This window comes from Pleurodeles waltl, chromosome 2_2 (genome assembly GCF_031143425.1).
Source record: "Pleurodeles waltl isolate 20211129_DDA chromosome 2_2, aPleWal1.hap1.20221129, whole genome shotgun sequence".
In the NCBI taxonomy this organism is placed as follows: domain Eukaryota; kingdom Metazoa; phylum Chordata; class Amphibia; order Caudata; family Salamandridae; genus Pleurodeles; species Pleurodeles waltl.
The window spans coordinates 528,476,938-528,496,807 of NC_090439.1; the positions used below are offsets into that span (position 1 = coordinate 528,476,938).

The following is a 19,870-nucleotide window of genomic DNA, read 5'->3' on the forward strand; positions in this document are numbered from 1 at the left end:
AGTCAGCACTGCAGCCCTGGAGTCAGAGTAGAGTTCCTGGAGGATGCAGGTTATGCCCCACATTGGAAGGAAGATTGCGTGTCCGGATTCCACCAACAAGCCATGGCACAGGCAAAACTTGTGGTTGGTGGAAATGGTGCTGTCGGAACAGCAAGGCCCAGGAGGACTCAACCCAGGAGTGGGGGAGTCAGAGGGCCCACAGCATCGCAGAGAGCCCACAGAAGCAGAGACAACATGAACAAGAGTCCCACAGGACGGGGACACAGAGGGTGCAAATTAAGCCCACGCAGCACTACTAAAAGGAGTCCCACGCCGCAGGAGAGCCACTCAGGGAGGTGTGCGTTACAGGAAGGAGTGCTGGGGCTAGAGCTACATGAAGACTGAAGACCCCCTTGGAAGAAGTGCCAACAAGCCTTGGCAGCTGCAAAGGACGCAGTGCACAAGGGAACTGTCCTGTGTGGGAAGGCAAGGACTTACCTCCATCTAAGTTGGACAGCTGGTAGAGAGGACCGTCTAGAACACTTCTGATCACCACCCGTGTTTCAGGATCCACGCAGCTCAGCAGGAGAGAGGGATCCACACAGCCGGTCGTCGTTGCTGTTGGTGCCTGCAGATGCAGGGGAGTGACTCCTTCACACCAAAGGCGATTCCTTCTTTCCTTTGCAGGCAGAAGACAGGCTGGCCTCACAGGTGCACAAGGGGAAATGTTAAAGCCAGAAGGAGCAGGAGAAACAATGTTGCAGACGAAGTCGTCTTATTTGTTGCAGATTGTCGGGTCCTGGAGAGTCCAGATGCAGTCTCTTTGGTCAGAAGTCGAAGTATGGGATGCAAAGGAATCCTGCTGGAATCTTTCAAGCAGAATCTGAGGATCCATCCAAAAGAGAGACCCTAAATAGCCCTGAAAACGGGATTGGTCACCTAGCTGGATGACCACCTATCAGGAGGTAGCTCTGACTGGCCTGTTCACTCAGATGCTCCCAGAGTTCCCTGCCAACCTTGGATTCTAGATGGCAGAACCCAGGGACCCTCTGGAGGAGTTCTGGGCACCACCCCTGGGGTGTTGATGGATAGGGGAGTGGTCACTCCCCTTTCCTTTGTCCAGTTTCACGCCAGAGCAGGGACTGGAGGTACCTGAACCAGTGTACACTGGTTTATGCAGAGGGCACCAATTGTGTCCTTCAAAGCATACAAATGGCCTGGCGAGGCTACCACTCCCAAGCCTGTAAAACCCATTTCCAAAAGGAGAGGGTGTAACACCCCTCTCCCAAAAGAAATCCTTTGTTCTGCCTTCCTGGGATTGAGCTGCTCGAGGAACAGGAGAGCAGAAACCTGTCTTAGAGGTGGCAACAGCTGGGGCTGCCTGGAAAGCCTCAGAAGGCTGTGGAAATAATGCTGTGGGTCCTTACAGGATGATCCCTCTCCCCCCCCCCCCCCCCCCCCTCCTGCAAAAGTGCATGGAATCATACAACCAATACTTGCAAAAGTATTGGTGTATGATTCCAACATGTCTGATGCCTAGGTTCAGAGTTACCAATATGTAGCTGGGCATAGGTAGGGACCTATGTCCATTACACACATAAAATGACGTCCCTGCACTCACAAAGTCCAGTAAAGTGGGTCTGGATTTGTGGGGGTACCTCAGCTAGTGCAGGGGTGCTCTCACACTGTACATGTACCCTGCCATCTGGGCTGAGAGGGCCTGGCCTACCATAGAGGTGACTTCTAGTGACCTATAGTGAAAACTGGTGCATGCACCCGGTTCACGCAGACTACAATGGCAGGCCTGCATGGGCTCTCTGAGTGGCAGAATAATTGCTGCAGCCCATAGGATCCCCTGAAACCCAATGCCCTGGGTACCTAGGTACCATGTACTAGGGGCTTGTACGGGGGCGCCAGTATGCCAATTGTGGGATGGATACAGAGTTTTGGGAGAGAGCATAATCACTGGAGTCCTGATTAGCAAGATCCCAGTGGACAGTCAAAACACACTGGCATCAGGCAGAAAGGGGGTAACCATGCCAAGAAAGATGGTACTTTCCTACAGTGGGATTGTCAGAATTTGTTTTTATAGGGGAGGATCCTGTTTGTCTCTTCCGTGCTGGTTTAGTGTCTTTCAGCCCTCCCCTTGCTTCTCTGGGGTTGTGCACCTGGGCATCAGCCATTTTGAGAGCAGGCCTCACAGTGCATTCCACCTGAGGCGCTCCTTATCGGGTCTTTTGTAGCCCTTGCATTATTTGTCGAAGGTAAGAGTGAAATTAGGATGCTGGGTTCACTTATCGTGTAGAAAAGTATGGAAGTAGACTTGGTTTAAAGCTTCCACACGTTCCAGAGCTTCATAGCCCTTTTAATGATTAGGTTGTGCCTTAGCCCACTGCAGTACGTGGATTTCACTAGGCAATCGTTGCTGGGTGTGAGTTAGCACAGCAGGATGTAGTAGTCAGTCCTACAACTGAGATTTGACTACAGTTAAGTATTTTCACACGGCTCTGCACTGTGGTATAGCGAGGTGCAGTACATTAGACTACAGGGTTTTGCCTCCATTTCACCCCCCTGCCCTCCCAACCCTCCCAATTTCTTGGGCAGAGTTTTATATTTACAGTAAGGGTTGAGAATTTCTGGATCCCAGTGTGGATAACGGAGAGATTGTCAGGGGTTAGAGGCCCCTATTCATGCAGCAAAATTCTGGACCCTGCTCTAGTACATGCTGTAGTGAATGGCGGCGGCCATCTTAAGGTCAGGCGTAAGTTGAGAGGATCCGTGCAGCCTTTCGTCAGAACAATGTATTGGTTCTGTATAATATGGCCCACCTACACTACAAGACACTGTGGAACAGTGTCACTATGCGCTCACCCCTGGGGATAAGGCGTTAGTATTGGGCTGGAGTGGCCAAGTGGAAATTCAGCCATGTGGTGTCCTTATGTCATCCTTTTTAGGGGCAGGCGGTGCAAGGTTGGTCCTGAAGTTCTTGCTGGTGAGAGGTGGTCCTGTCAACGTTATGTTGTTGGAAATGAATCACTAGCAGCACTATAGCTTCCCATGCTCAGGGCACTGAGTCTGTGGAGAGGTGGTATGTCGGTAGATCAACCTGTGTTTAGCTCTGGCGCCGTGGAGATTTCTGCCTAGGCCTCTGTTTGCCTGAGGTGGTAGCCATGCCCCCAAATCCTCTCTTGGTTTGAAATCACTCTTGTTGCGGTTGTAAATAGTGGGCTTTCATATTCCTCTTTATGGTGTCAGTCTTATAGTTGCATCTTCTGCCTTTGACTTCTGATTATATCTTCAGCTGAAAGCCTCCTAAAGGTGGGTGTTGAGAAATGTAACAAACGTACATAAATTGTGACCCAAACATTGCATCTGCTGGAACATGGGCATTTAGTTTCAATGTACTATGATATATCAAGTGCTTTTATTTCCTGTGGATTTCGCCATTTTGTTTAACTAGAGAAAATACTTTTTGTTGAATGTTAGGCATCATAATTCAGAAAGTAATGCCAACAATTCTTTGTGACGTTTCCAGGAATGAAAGTGTGACTCTCAGAAATGGTTATTGTGATAGTGTCTACATACTGCCACTCATAATTCATGTCTGCTTTTTTTCGGCTAGTATTTAAGTGGCACTGGATCGTGCAAAAAGGCAGAATTTGTTATGCAGCTGACACTAGTTCACATACAATGTACTTCCACCCCCCCTTCAAATCCCTAAAGAGTTCGAGCTATAAAGCGTGTCGCATAATGATATGCAGTTGTTGACATTTAAAGTCAGATTTAGTTTATTGCTGCATAGGACATCTGGGACAGACTAGCCCACACAATATTATTGCCATACCTTGATGTAAACTCTGTATGTTGCGAGTATACTTAATAAAAATAAATGAAATTTAGTTTGCTAATTATTAATGCACTTTTGTTCATAAATCCAATTCACTATCGTTACAGTTTGTTGCAGATTAGACATATTGTTTTCCAGTGTGCTGTTTTATTGGAGTAGCCCATGCATTGTTTGGATGGCGAACTATGACACTTCACTGTTCTTGCCATGTGAACTTTCAGGGCGCATCTAACTAGTCTTAATTTCATAAAGCAAACGCTTGAAAAATTCAATAAAGAGGTGTACTCCTACTCCCAAGAGCACCTTATTTCGTCTCCTGATGTCTGCAGGGTTTTCCTAAGTGAGCACAAAGCTGAAGTTTACCTGGGTTGTTTTGCTCGAAAGAACTTGTCTAGGAGTGTGACAAAAGGTTTCTAATGATTTCTGTTCCACAAACCAATTAATCAAAAGGAATGAGTAAAAATTAACTAAGACGCTGTTGAAATATTAAAATTTTCATTCCAAAATGCATTTTGATGTTTTGGGTGAGGAGTCTTTATTTTTTATTTTTTTATTTTTTTTATTTTTTAAATTTACGTATTTATTTTTATTATAATTTTTTTTTTTTTTTAAATTTGTCATGTCCTTAAGGCTTAAGCATATTATCTCGTCTTCAGAAATGAAGGCATTAGAGTCTGACAGGCCCAGTTTTCCTCAGAGTGATGGTACAAAACAAACAAGGCTATTGATCTGTCAGAGGTGTCCTTTCTATTCTGTTTTTGTTTCATGAGTAATTGATGCTCTTGAATCTTTGGGCAGGAAAGAGTCTCCACAAATAATAATTTTTATGCCCTTTCCCACAACTTGTGCTGTACTAGTTATTTTTTTGAGGATGGAGAGGCTGGGACTGGGTTGGTTAAAATTGGGGCTGGGGTACATGTGAAGGTAGTTATAAAATTGTGCAGCAACTTTTGACTGCTTGCAAAATCTGACTGTTTTTAACACTTTTCCAGTAAGAGCACTCGTTCACCCCAGTTTTGTTGGACAAGAACAAAAGAAAGCTATACCTGTAGAAGATTCCCAGTGCTTACTTTGTAAATAATACATGCAGTGCCCAAAGCCCTCCTCTTAAACACGCGGCTGCTGCAGTTAAATGTGCAAACATGGAATACTGAGGCAGCGCAATCCTGAAGCTATCTCGGGCTTCTTCAATCCATTTACAGCCACTCCCTGCCCCTTCCGCTTACTCTTGCAGCTTTCTGCTTTTTCCCACTGTGACACTTTTTCGCTTTTCTCTTCCTCAGTCTATCTAATATGTGTCTTTTGCTTGCAGTAAATGTCTGAGGCAGAAAAATAAGTGCTGGTGCCCCATACCAGAAACCACAACCACAAATTAAGCACTGCCTTTGTGGTGGTGGTGGGGCGGGTGGGTGGGGGCAGCACTAACTCCCTGTCTGCTGAAGCAGACTTGTTGTGTAAAAGGGGGTTGGGGTAAACAGTTAATGGTTTGCTAAAGAATGAATTGACGAATTCCATTACACTGTTATTTTAATCGGGTAAAAAAAGAAACTCACTTTGGATTGATTGGTTCACCAGCTCAATGTTCACCATGCTGCTTCACACCTTTCAGTTGAACTGTTTTTGTGGGTTTTATCCACTGATGCTACAGTTATGTAGATTTTGTACTTATGGTTTTAACCCCTTTGCTGCTACCCTTCCCCCCCCAGAAAAAAGATAGCCTTATCTCAGTTGGCGCCTAGGGAAACCTAGCAAAGCCTTTACATTTTAGAAAACTAGACAGTCAGGGGAGTCCAGGATGGGGCAACATGCGTGTCTGTCACCAAGTTGTTGCCCAGAATCCCTTGCATGACTAAAAACACATTGTCCTCACATTTCTGTGATAAAGTTCTCTTATCTGCGTGGAGTGATAAACATTGTTCCACCCAGCATTCCCCAAAGTCTTCTGATAAAAATGGTACCTCACTTGTGTGGCTGGACCTATAGTGCCTGCGACAGAACAAATCAAAAGGTCAATGAGGATCCCTTTGTGAGTACTCCCATTGATGACAGTTTAATCTGTTCTGTTGCAGACACTAGACCCAGCCACACAAGTGGGCCAGCAGTTTTATTGGAACAATCGGGGAAAAAATGGGTGAAAGGAATTGTGTGGATTCTTGATACTGGAAAAATACAGCACAGAAATGCAAGGAAAATTTGATTTTTAGTCACATTTTGAGGCTTTCAGAGCATTGTGGTTAAGATCTTGATGCAATCCTCGAGAGGCTACCCTCCTGTACTCCCCTGGGTGTCTACTTTACGAAAATATCTAGAGTTGGTAGATTTTCCCTAGAAACAATGTGTACATCCTGGCAGAGAAAGACAGAAAAGACAAATATTACTACACAACCATCTGTTCTTCAAGTACACACATATATAATAGTTGGATTTGGCACGAGGGTGAGTGAAAGGTTCAAAATGTAAATTTTATTAATCAGAGATTTCACAAACATGAAATGCACTGTTCATAATTGAAAGTTAAAAAACAAAAAACTGAACCAGAGACTTGCAGCTCATGAGCTGTGGGCATGGTACTGACTTCTTTATAGGCCGTTCACACACCTTTCATGCATGACACACAACATTCACACTGCCAGCCACGGGCCAAACACATTACAGCACTCACATCAACAGACAGCGCCCTTCAAGGGCTCATCAGTTTCATACACCCACATGACGTTTGGCTGGCAGTGTGTAGCAACCAGCAGCAAGTCACTAAAACTGCTAGCCAAATGCCAGCTCCCAAGCACACCGCCAGCCAGGCACCAGTCCACGGACACCATCGGCCAGGCTCCAGTACGCCCACACCTCCATCACATTTAAACAAAAAAAAAAACATAAACCAATTGGAAAGAGATGAAAAACCAACTAGAACTACAAACAAAACAGGTCTAACTAAATAAATCAAACTACTGCCAACCATGAAGCTGAACAAAAAATATAAAATGATGCAGACCAGCCAGTTCGCTAGGAAAAACCAAACAATATGGCCCCCAAGGCAAGCGCCCCTTGCCTAAGGGGTCGCTCCCCCTCCAAACATAAGGGGGGTATTTCATAGCTTTACAAAGTAATGTTCTTCCGAGTCCGTCCTCTTAGTCTTTTCAATATGAAATATATATATATCCTATAGAACTGATAAAACTGAGTAATGTTTCAAGCATTGGTAGTGTTAACATGTGATCCAAGAGATGCCCTTCAAGCACATACTTCAGCAGACCATTTGTACATCACAATGCTTCTCGCACTGCTCTTGTGCCCTTGCTTACTTTCACACCCCTAAAAATAACATGTAGAAGGAGTACATGAAAACCGCTCAAATTGCATACATTCTTCTTTTTCATAGATAAAAGGGCTGGCTCTAAGGTGGTACGATCGGTACCACTGCACTAATCATTGACTTTGGGTGGGGGCGCCTGCTATGGTTTTAAAAGCACCTGCTGCCACATTCCTTGCCTCAAGCAATTTTCAACAATTAAAATGTCAAGATAACTCCCGTGATTAATGGTCCTTCTGGAGAGAGATCCAGTTTGTCCACTGGAAACTCTCCATAAGGTAGTATAGAAGGTTAATATGCCTGCTGCAAAGAACGTGTACTATGCAGATCACAAAGTACATGTAATGTAAATAGATCAGTGGCTTACTGCTTTTTTAGGAGATATCATTTAGTTAATTGCAGTTTGAGTTAAAATCATAACATAGAACAGTGAGCTAGAAACTGTAGTGGTAGAGCTGTGTGGAAACTGCAAGGTATAAATTAGAGTTATACGTTTTTCCCTTGTGTTTCATTGTTTCAAAAAGGGTTCATTTAGGTAGAAATCCAATGTTATTAGTAAAGACAACTCCCAACTATGTTGGTGCTTTTGTAATTCTGAGTTTGTGATTTTCCAGATCATCCATACTGGTAGGAAGTATAATTTGAGTGCTTGTAGTGCCTCCTAAACCTTGTAGACCTGTCTTATGTAGCATTCATTTTACACTGCTTTGCATACTTGATTGCTTTGTCTCTGCATAATGTTTTTGTGATGTAAAGTGCTCCGACACGCTACACTTATGAGTAGCGCTATAAAACGGATTAAATGCATTTGAGTGAGAGTGGTTATGAAGACTTTGGGGCACTGTTAAAGGGTGGTAGTGAGGCAATCAGTGGCGCAGGTGGTCAGTGAGGGGCGCTAACAATCATTGTCGCACGGGGCGCCACCAGTGCTGAAGCCGGCCCTGATAGATAATCTTTATTTGAAATAACATTAAGGTTACATTCCAAATTCTGTATTCTGCATTTTCACGAATAATGGGATTTTACTACTGGGAATCATGGAACCTTATTTAATTGCTCTGATTTCCTTAACACAAATGAATCTCTAAGCAAGACAGTGTCTTTGAAAAATATAAAATTTGAGAGAATTTTACAGAAGAAATGTTTTGGGTTTCTATCAAGCTCGATCTATATTTAGTTACTGACAAATTTTCGGTAGGAAGTTGATGTGACTTTGTCACTACAACCTAAAACTAATAATTCCGTCCTGCCTGCATTGTGTGGCTCATGATATTACTGATGGTATTGCATGTGATATCACTCACTAATTTGCACTGTTCTCAGTCCATTGACTGTGGGGATGGTTGCCCTCATCTTTGTGTACTTGCTTCTGCCCTACAATGATGCCTTGTATGTACTGTACATACAATGCATACTTTGGCCATGTATTATTACTTGCAGTGAAGGTAGGACACAGCCTGCAACATTTCATTGTGTCCTCTACACAAAAGGCAAAACCAATAGCTATACACATTCAACCACTGCATGCAAACTACAGCCAGGCCCTTTACCCATTCTGAAAAAGGTGCATTCTACACCTGTGACTGGAGTACAATTAAAGTAAGGCTTGGCCTTCAGCAGTGCCCATGACCATTTAAATGACCTAGGTTTGACAAATTCATCCGTTATGGATCTTGTGCGTTGTGTATTTTGCAGATTAAACAAGTTCTGTAAGTGTGTAAGAGAGACAATACATAAGTAAACTTCTGTTTCTCTGTTGGCACTACATAAAAGGCCATGTCTCGTGAAGTACATTAGCTTTGGTCAAACGCTGCATCCAGTATCCACAGGGCGCAAATGAAATTGTCCTATGCTTTCTTCACTCCTTCAGGACAGTGTGACACCATGCTCTTGCTGGCACGTCTGACCTTAAGTAAACTTACACTGGGATGCAAATAGGTCGCTGAACCATTTGACTCGCATTTAAGATGCCCCCCTCCATATATCCAGTACATGCAGATCAATAATCAATAACTAGTCAATAACATCAATAATCAGTAATAGTCAATGGCATTAGTAACCTATTGGAGTCAGTAATTATCACACACCATGACCTTTCAATCACGAATAACCACACCTTTTGGTAAAAGTTACAATATTTATTTCCCTATATTAACCATACTAATGTCACGTAAGATAATCTCAATATCAAATAATAAACATACAGAAATTAAACTGGTTGTCTGAATCTGCGAAAGAAACGCAATCTAATCAAAGCTTGAACAATTACACATTCTAAGGTTACAGTGCAAAGTAATAACTAACTGCACAAACGATATTACATACATTTAGATTAAGCAAAGGCAAGACATTGACTGTTAATCCATGTAGCAGACTTTCATTAGTGAGGATACTTATCTAACACCAGCTTAGCATTAGCATGTTGGGCTTCATGCAAAACAATTTAGTCAACACAAATTTGGAAAACCTCTAACTATGGGTCTTTCAAAATAGCGCGGTTGGTACCTAGAAAGAAAAAGCAAGTAGACATATCAAACAGCATCAGTGATAGTATACCTTTCCTCAATTGGATCGGCAAGCTAAGGTAGTCTTTGTCATTAGGACATCAGTTTGGTCAGCAGGGCATCAGGATTCAGAATCAAAGTTCAGCAAACGCGAAGTCTTTTACTCATTAAAGTTCAGCATGTCTCTAGACGCTCAGTATATTAATGGCCTTTCAAAACACATGGAGAGAGTATGAGGGAGACCAGGGAAACTAGGAGGAACACAACAGTACTCAGCGCTCTCTATATATATATATATATATATATATATATATATATATATATATATATATATATATATATATATATATATATATATATATATATATAACCAAAAATCATACAAAGAAGTATGGTGTTCTCTAATTAATCAGAGAATAAAATAAGGTCAGTATGAGGTCAGTGAATTGCTGTGGGGGTATTGGGAGGATACGGGGGAATTCCCTTTACGGACTAGGTGGTCTCACACACTATATAGTATCATGTTTCATCATTTGACCACCTAGTCCCACCCAGGTAAGACAGTGCCACCTGGGCGGACTCAACCTCACTGTTAAAAGAACAGGAGGGAGTGCGTAAATAAATTCTTGGTCTGGAAAGATCGGGATCCAGCTAATCTAGGGAAAATAAAAACACCTAACCAGCCTCCTGTCTGAAATTACAATTTAATAATGGTGTGGTTAAAAACATAAGTGGGACACCTCTGTGAGAACAAGGACTCACAGGGTCACCTATCTAAAAAACGGTATCCGACATGTTTCTGCCCTTAATAGTGAGCCAAGGAAGGTCTCGGGGCATTCATCAGGTCCTCGGATCCCTAAGACTCAAAATTATTTGGTGCTACAAATACATTTCTGGAAGTCCCCTTTAATGCCTCATTGACCAGTCATATCCTTATCCTTAGTTGACCAAACAGTTTGGTCTGGGAAATATGGTTTAAAGAAGTTTTTAGCCTTACACCAAGCTTAAGCATGGGAAAGTGTTATATTATCTTGGAAATTTGAGGTATTTGACAAATGTTCGGTCTCCTAGAGATGTGAATTTTCTGAGTTTCCATTATCACATCTTTCGAGAAGCAACCTTCATACATTGATCTGTGCAAAGCGTTTAATTCCACCGTCCTTTGTTTTTGTTATTTTATACGAAGTTAACTGTAACTAATTTGTGTTTAAGTTGCTTTTTTTATCACTTAGTCTGCTTTAGATGTACAGTCGAATTTGTCATATCTTCCTCTTAGATGTGGTTGTCATTCGGGTTCCATTTATTGAACATAGATGCTGAACATAAAAACGTGTTGATTACTGAAAAAAGATTGATCGAAACCTTTGTAGGCCATGTCGCTGTGATAAAATGCAACTGACGCTAATGTAAAGCGCTCCAGTACCTCCGGGCAGAGTTCGCGCTATATAAAACCACGAAAAAAAATTGCAATTTAATTACACTGAGCAGTTTACTTTGGAGCTGGCTCTTTGACAACTCTGGCGTAACTTTTCTTAACGTTCCCTATGTAAAGGTGTTCCTCTTTTGCACACAGAAAGGTCCTTTCTCTTCGCCACCCCATTTAAGTACATGCTGCAGCCACGATCAAGGTCACGGATCTGACTGACAGAGTTAGCGTCATTTTCTGTCTAGGCTTCCTCCAGGCTACAGCAAAGGCTGCAAGCCTAGATGAAAACATTTGAAAAATGCCTGGATATGGAGGGAGGCGTTTACCCCTATTGCTCATGTTTTCAATCACAAAAGAACATTGTTGTTAATCGGATATTTAATGGAGGTTTTGCTGTTTATACTCTTAATAACTTCTTTTAAACCCGTCTTTTTCTTTGATAGAGCCGTTCCAACAAAGAGGACCCAGAGCAACTACGATTAAAGCAAAAAGCCAAAGAGGTAAGCCTTTCAAGTTGCAAGACGGTGCGTCCCTTTTCCCTTCTGTTTTTCGCTTTTGCGTTTGAGGGGAGGTTGGCAGCAGTCTCCTGGCAATTAGGTCAGGGTTTGTTTTGCTGTTGCATACCATTTCGAGGGGCCTCTGGGAAGGAAAAGAACTGCCACAGGCAAGGGCACCACATCAAATGAGGTCAGTGAATTATAAGGTTTTTTTCCTCCATCGTTTAGGCCTCTCTAGAAAGGGTGCTTAAAACCCGCAGTGTTCTTTTAAGAATGCGTTGCAGGATTTTAAAAAGGAGGGAAAAAACAAACCTCGAGACTTAGCATCTGGGACTGTACAATGGGCTATATTTTTCCAGGGTAATTGTTCGTTTTGTAAATCTGATACTGCTTAGAATGCTTTGGCTTGGAGGCGGTACTGGGATTTAGTTTTAAATGGAAAATGCCTCTGGCTTCTCATTTTCTGGGCCCAGCAGTTTTCTCTTCTGAGACGGAGTCCTTGTTTTGCACAGTTCATGTTTAGCTCGAGGGGTTTTAGTTTATAGCTTAGACTGGTTAAGCTTTCTCTCCCTTGGGCCTCTGCATAGCAACTGTAGAAATCAACAAATAAGTTCATTTATTTCTGCAACCTTCCTTCAGTAGCCGACTTTTTACATTTCCCAATATCCATTTCCTGACTTCTTCAGCCCGAGAGGAAAAGACCTCCACTAATTGGAGCTTATTTTAATTGAGCCTTAATATCCGAGCTCGCTGGATTCGGGCCCCAGAGCTAGTGGTAACAGAATGAAATGAAAGCACCTACGGTTGCAGATGTGTATGTCTGTGTGAATTTTTTCACTTGACCTACAGCTTCTTTTCCCTGCTGAATAAATCAAGCCTGCTCATATTTCTGATTAAGGGATCTGACATCGGACGATAATAAAGACAATTGAGGTGCGAGACCTGTGATGTGAAGCCGAAGCAATGGTTTCTATAGTTACTAGACGGATTGCAAATAATCTTCAAGATCTCTCCTTGTTAAGGCTAGTGATGTTCTGCGTGACCTCTTTCCACCTGTACCTCTGGATCCATGAAATCTTAAAAGACTTTTGTAGTAGATGGAATGAGAAATGCTCCCCTAGTTTGCATGTATGAGGAAGGTCTGCACTGGATGAGCTGGACTGGAATTCTGTTGGAACCCAAAAAGGCACACCTTGCTGGCTGCATTTTTGATACATGGTACCATATTCACCCCAACATGCTGACCAAGTACACGTGTATGTACAATGTGGGGTTTTGCATGTAGGTGTGGTCGTTGCCGATCTTCACTATAACTTAGGAAGTTAATTATTAGAAGAAAAAATAACCAACTCATTTTTTTTAAATGTATCCTTTAAGTGTTCAGAAGTAGCAGAGTTGAAAAGGTATTTTTGCCCACTCGAATGTTATTGTCCAAATGCTGTCCGGTCTTATCTCTCCAAAACGTGTACAGCGTGCAGGTAACCACACCAACCATTGTATTCGGTGTTTTTAATTTTGTCTTACTGTCTGTTCTTCAGATGCAGCAGATGGAGCTGGCACAGATGCAGCAGAGAGAGGCTAATCTCACAGCCTTGGCTGCCATTGGCCCCAGAAGGAAACGGCCATTGGATTTCGGCCTTTCATCTCGGTTTGAGGTATTGAATTTGATGTTGATTTCAACAGCACTTTTCCTTTTTTCCTATTGATCACGTAGCCACAGTTCTGACTTTAAATGTGAAGGACTTCTTTTTCTGAGATTTTCTGGTAATGATTGACAGTTTTATTGAAGCCTTTGTTTATCCGCCCTTTTATTTCCCCGTTACCCTACCCTGCAATCATTTTCACTGCCGTACTACTTGCTGGAAATTTGAGGATCCTCTGGATCCTATCATGTCGAAAGCTCAAATCCTCCACGAATTGTAAGGGGAGTAGGGCTTGCTGGTTCGCCCATGAAATCAGCTTCTTATATTGGAAATTGAACCACCCCAGAGGACTACAAGCCAAATATAAAGTACCAAAAAGAGATGATGTCTCATTTCAATGAAGGTGGAATTGGGTGAACTGAAATTACGTGTTGGATTGAGAATATGCGGTGAGAATTGGTCACTGTGGCAATTGTACATTCATCACAGAATAAGAACGGAGAGATGGCCATGCTATAGTGTTTGCACATCCAACTGGGGTTAACAGTTGGGGGAATACAACATTTTGTTATATAATATATTTATACAGTACATTTCTAAAGTGCACAGCTACCTCGAGGAGGTGTGTCAGCTCAAGCAGACAGGTTGCTGCAAAATCGCAAGAAAGAATAAGAGCCAAATAGTACCGGAATCAAAGAAGAGTTTTTAGATTTTTTTTGAAACGCTGTTTCAGAAGGAGAGTTCTTAAGAGCAAGTGGTAGCACATTCTACAGCCTAGTTGCCAAAAAGATTAAATATCTGCCTCCACTTCTGGCTTTGTATATACACGGTATTTGAAGTAGTTTAAGATTATTAGACTGCAAGGAACGCACCTGCAATGAGAGCTTGAAGTGGTGCCTAAGATAAAGAGGATCCTTTTGGTTAAATACCCCAAAAGCTAGAGTAAGAGCCTTAAACTGAACCTTTCTATTTATCTAGAGCTGGGGGGTTAGAAAGGCCCTAAGTATTAGCTGTTGCTTATTAATGACCTGCAGTAAAAGGTCCATGTTGCCAGAATCTTTAACGTGATATTGCTGGAAAAGTTTTTACATTCCAGAATGTTCTGCATTTATTCGTGATAGTTTTTTCGTGCACTCCTTGAAAAATTGAGGGCAAGATTCACCATTAAAGTATTTTTCCCCTCTGGCTAGGAAGTTATTTTTCTTCTAATAGAAGTTAGTTACTTCAGGTTGTTGTTAATTTGTTTTTAAGGGGGGTGGGTTGCTTTTAAAAAGCTGATGTTAATGCTGGATGTTTAACACACCCATCCCCACTTTTTTTTAAAGTTCATTGTATGTTAAAATGTTACAGAAGCAACCAGCACTCTATTTCCAGTTTTATCTTCCTTAATTCATTATGTGGAGCAGTGGCCATTCCTTACTGACTAGCCTGTTTATGGCAAAGCATTAGACGTTTTTTGTAAAATAAAAATCATGATTGCTCACAAAATGGGTAAAAACTGCATCAGGCATAATAGCACAAATGTTGTTTAGAAAGGTTAAATAAATCATCTGGGAAGTTTTAATTGGCAGCACATCAGTATATCTGGCATCAGAGAAGCACTGAGTTAAAGGAGAGCTTTCAAATAAGGAGGACCAACTCCCCAATGCTAATTGTCTGTATCACACAAAATCAAATTATCATTGGTATTATATAACTGAACTCAAACTATTAACTTAATGTGCGTACAACTTGTTAAAGGTGCAAATGATATGCATACTGTTAACTTGCAAGCAATTTGTGGACATTATTAAACCTTTAAGCAAAGTCGGAGGTTTTGAACTTATTTGTATCGCCCCTTTTGGTTGGTCTCAAATAATGGGTTTTTATGTTTCAAGATTTACGTTTTGGTTAACAGCGGTGATAAGTCTGAGACAAGTAGAAGCTGCAATAATGTAATTAGTTTTGCTCCGCATTGGGTGTTCATCAAATCCGGAGAAAATCCTGCCATTACTCATGACTTCTCCAATAGCTTGAGGCTCGGTTTCCCTCCCCTCCACTCTTTTGAACAATAATTTACCTACCCTCACAGATGGCGATCCTGGATGTAGGGGGGCACCTTCCCCCTCCTGTGTGGTGGTACTCTGGGTGGTGGGGGTGCACCCTTGATTTCCCCAAGTGACGGACACCCACAACAGCGACTGCTCGTGAGCTGTGTAGAAGCCTCAGAGCATGGCTGCAAGAGCGAGGTTGCGCTGGGGTTGAGAAGTGATCTGGAGGAGCCCTGCTGAGGCCCTCTAGTGTGATCCTGCTCCAGCACCCTCCCCACACGACCCACCCCACTCCTCCCTGAGACTGTGGTGAGAGGACTGGGCGGGGCCCTCAAGACCCAGAATGCAAAGGGAGGCGAATGCAGGGAGCATAGTGGGATGAGGCTGAAGACGGGCTTGGAGTCTAGCGCTGGGCCCTGGGAGCCCCTGAGGGGCTTGTGGGCTGATTGGGGGGTCCCTGAGGGTGACTTCACTGACTGGGGGGGGGGGGGGTCATGCTGGGCCCCAGACCCTCTCCCTGAAAAATGCTGCAGTGGCTTATAGGAAGACATGTGCAGACACTCCAGGGATGAAGATAGCTCATTCCCTGTGCTGGAGAAAGGACATAGCAGCAGCAGCAGTTTCGCAGGGAGCGTGGGGCCCCCACTTGAGGTGCCTGGAAAGCTGCTCTGGTGATTGCAAACTGAGTCGTGGGGCTCCCCTGCCCTGGAACTCTGCCATCGAGAGTGGGGTGACATTGGGTGGCTCCCACATGGCTCTGGCTCCCAGCTGGTGACCTGAAGGAATAGGCAAGCAGTCCTGGGCTGGCAGCATCGTAATTTGGTAGTAATGAACAGACACCCTGGTACTATATTCTGAGTTGGAGCGTGACCACCCATTCTGGCCGAATCTGGCAAATAGATGCGCTTCTCCATTCGACCCAGAGGTACTAGTGATAGGGCTCAAGGAAAACGCTCCTTCATGCCCTCTGGACATAATCCATTTTGTGCCCTACCTTAGGGTATGGTGTGATTTCCCTGAGGACAGGGATGTGGGGAGCACCGCATCAGAACTCTGAACATAGCTTGTGACAAGTAGCCCAAACCTCCCTGACAGGGAAAGATGGACCGATATGCCAAGGTGGTTACCCCCTGTGGCGGAGGCAGCCCCGCTCGCGGATCCGGACAACATGGTTTTCCCCTTGGGCATTCAGTCATCTAGGGAGGCTTTGGAAGGGAGAGTGGGTGAAGTACGCTCTGAAGTTTCCCTCCTGCACTAGGATCTCTGTAACATTGCAGAAAGAGTCACCAGAGCCAAGACCAGGATATCTGAGCTCGAAGACACAGTTAAGTCTCCAACTGGACCTGGCAGAAACTCCTGTCATCACCATGGTAGTGGTATGGTGGCTGGAAGATGCAGAATACCAGGGCCAAAGGAATAATCTCAGGTGCATAGGGTTCCCGGAAGGCATTGAGGGTACCAATGTGCAATGCTTTCTAGGCCAATGGCTGCGAAGCATCCTGCCACAGGATAAGCTTTTCCATGCTTCATCATTGAACTGGCCCCACCAGGTGCTGGGTGGTAGGCCGCCACTGGGAACTTCTCCAAGACCAGTAATCACCCATTTTTTAAACTTCCAGGACAGAGCTACAATCCTTGCTGAGGTCGGCGAACCGAGTGAGGTGCACTAAAACATTTTTTAAATTATAATCTTCCCAGACTATACCAGGGAGGTAGAGAGGCAGTGGTGCACATTCAAACTTGTTGAAGCTACGCTGTGAAGCCGCCAGCTGCAATATATGCTGCTGTTTCCTGCCAAGCTAAAGAAAAGACTTCTTCGAAGAAAAACAACTTGTAACACTCCGACCCAACACCAGACGGCGGACTATGCACAACATGTGAATCTGCAGCGACTAATGCCACGAACAGATGTACACTGGGTAAGTGACATTTTCATTTCAGAGCCCTCAGGAAGCATAGGAATGGTTGGAGGAGCGACCCAGGCTACAAAGGGCAGGGGAACGAAGCCCCGACCAGACCATCAGAAAAGATCAGGCCTGTCAGAGAGGCCATGGAGGCGAAAGGATCATGATCGCTCTATGATGATCTCTTCGGACTCTGAATATGGGGATAAAGGTACTCTCAAAAAGGGCAAGAAGGCAGGCCCGCCAGTGGACTCCACCTATGGCTCAGCTGGCGACGAACCTGGATCAGACTCTGACTCCTCACCCTCTGGCAGTGGCTGTAGCTTACCCGTAACAAGAGCTTAGAACACCCCCTTCAAACATTTCTGTCTCAGATTTGGCTATGTCCCACTAGTCATGGGTGGCATCCGGTTCTGGGCCCTTGCTCTGGCTGAGGCTTCATCATTTACTTCTTTAAATAGTCTGCCTTGATTGAGTTTGTTGAGGGACTAAACATGTGGGTGGTGGGGGCAGAGGCTACAGACCTCTCATAGGCCCTGTCTAGTAGTTGTTGGTTCATGGGGTTATTCACTCACAGGGGTCCTTGTGGGTGTTGTCGGGGAAGGTACAAGTTCAGAATGTTTTACTAGTTTTGGTCGGGGACACAACACCACAGACACAGCAGCACAAAATTGACACCAGGGAAGAAGTCCCACTTTTACGGGCCAGCCAGTCCATACATGGAGGGCGTCCCGCTCAGGAGTTTAAGTTACAATGGGTGCAGCACAGCTAGATTCCTAGGCCCTCTCAATCCTGTCATGGAATGTTAATGGTCCTGGTGACCAGATTAAGATAGGGTTGGTAGCCAAGCGTATTAAACCCTTCTACCCAGATATGGTCCTTCTACAGGAGAAACACCTTAAAAACATAGTGCAAATTCCTAGGGAGAGCAAAATATACCACACTAGCCCATGCCTTCTGCAGCTCAGGGTCTGGGGTAGAGTGGACATAACATTAGTGTTATTTATGTACCCCCCCCATCCCTGCCTACAATCCTCACATTAGCAAAGCTCACAGAGGTGTTGCTGGAGGCTGACTCTCCTCTGCACATTATGGGAGGAGACTTTACTAATGTAATGCACCCACGGTGAACAGATCAAGCTTCCAAGGCACAGGTATACATCCCCCCCCCCCTCCCTCCCTCTTTGCAATGTCTCTGGGCCTCTCTAACTTATGGCGGCATATCCACCCCTCTGAGCAAAAGTACTCCTATTTCTCTGGGGCGTCCAAAGTGTTTTCCCTTCCTAGACTATATTTCTTTCCCCTGTGGGAGAAATTGGCCCCATAAAACAGGTGGACTATCTGGCCAGGGGCCTGTTGGACCACTCGCCTCTAATACAGATGGGTAGGAAATGTAGGGGACGGGCTAGTAGGATGGAAACTAAATGCATGGTAGCTGAGGGACTGGTAAGAGGCAGTTGGTCTGAGGGTGGACTCCGAACTGTACTTTTGCGAAAATGAAGATTGTTACCTCTAAAATAACTGTCTGAGGCCTACAAAACAGTTCTCAGGGTTAGCACCCAGAATCTCATTGCCTGAGAGAAGAGAAAACTAGAGGGATCTTTGGTAGAGATAGAAAGTAAACTGTTTTAGGTTGAGGATAACTTGGGCCCAGATCCAGACCCCCTTACCCTAAGAAAGTTGCACCTCCTGCGGGAGGAATACAAGATAATGGCACAATAGGGCATCAAGAATCAAATGTTAGCTTCCTTGCACCGCTTGTACGACTCCGGGAATAAAGCAGGGAAACCCCTCACTTGGCTGGGTAGAAGGGAGGCAGAAGCTAGATGGGTGTACCAGTTGGTGGGCCAAGGGGATGGGCAGGTGGAATCTGACAAAGCTGTAGCAGAAGCTTTTTCAAGGCACTATGCGGATCTGTAGAGGGCCTGGCTGCTCCAGCCTCATACCCTCATTGACCAATACCTGCAGACTGAACACACCAGTGCTGAATGCGGAAACAAGAGCGTCATTTGTTGCCAAGATCACACTGGTGGAAGTTGAAGTGGCAATAGCCAAGCTCAAATCTAACAAAACCCCAGGACCTAATGGGATTCCAGCTGAATTGTATAAGCAGTTTTTCTGGACTATTGGGACCACATTTTTTGAATATGTTCCTTAAAGTGAACAAACAGGGCATTCTACCCTCAGACGAGCAATTATAGTGCACATCCCCAAAGATGGCAGGGCCAGGGAGCGCTGCAGCTCATATTGCCCAATCTCCTTGCTCAACATAGAGGTCAAAATCCTGGCTACGATAGTAGCTTTCCAACAGTTGCAAGTCATCACTTCCCATGTTCAGAGGGATCAGTTGGGGTTTATGCCCAGTAGATCTACCAGCTACGATCTCCACAGGGGACACAACTGGTTCAATGAGGTAAGGGAGCACCTGTGGGAGGGAAAGTGGCTCCCTGAAATGTGAAAGCTCTGGGGATTCGAGGCATGGAATATACTGGGCATGTCCAAGGTGGGTGACCGCCATGAAGGGTGGGAGGAGGGGACATTGCCATTCACTTCAGCAGATGTACGAGGTGAACACCAACCAATTGATAAAATATGTGCAGGTACGACTTGTATGACGCTCAGATTGACTTCCTGGGAAGGGCATCCTGGAGTACACTGCACTGGAAGGACAGCTGCTGACTGAAAAGCTGGGAGGGGTTGTGATTTCCCAGACTGTGAAGCTGCCCTGAT

The 19,870-nt window shown here is 44.3% G+C and overlaps 1 protein-coding gene across 2 annotated transcripts in view; it reads left to right on the forward strand.

Moving 5' to 3' along the window:
- Positions 1–19,870, forward strand: part of TAF4B (TATA-box binding protein associated factor 4b) — a 351,422-nt gene that overhangs the window by 230,649 nt on the left and 100,903 nt on the right. For both annotated transcript variants that reach the window (XM_069220053.1, XM_069220052.1), the window contains exons 13-14: positions 11,510–11,566; positions 13,102–13,218. In XM_069220053.1, the coding sequence (XP_069076154.1) occupies positions 11,510–11,566; positions 13,102–13,218 (174 nt within the window). The remainder of the gene's footprint in view (positions 1–11,509; positions 11,567–13,101; positions 13,219–19,870) is intronic.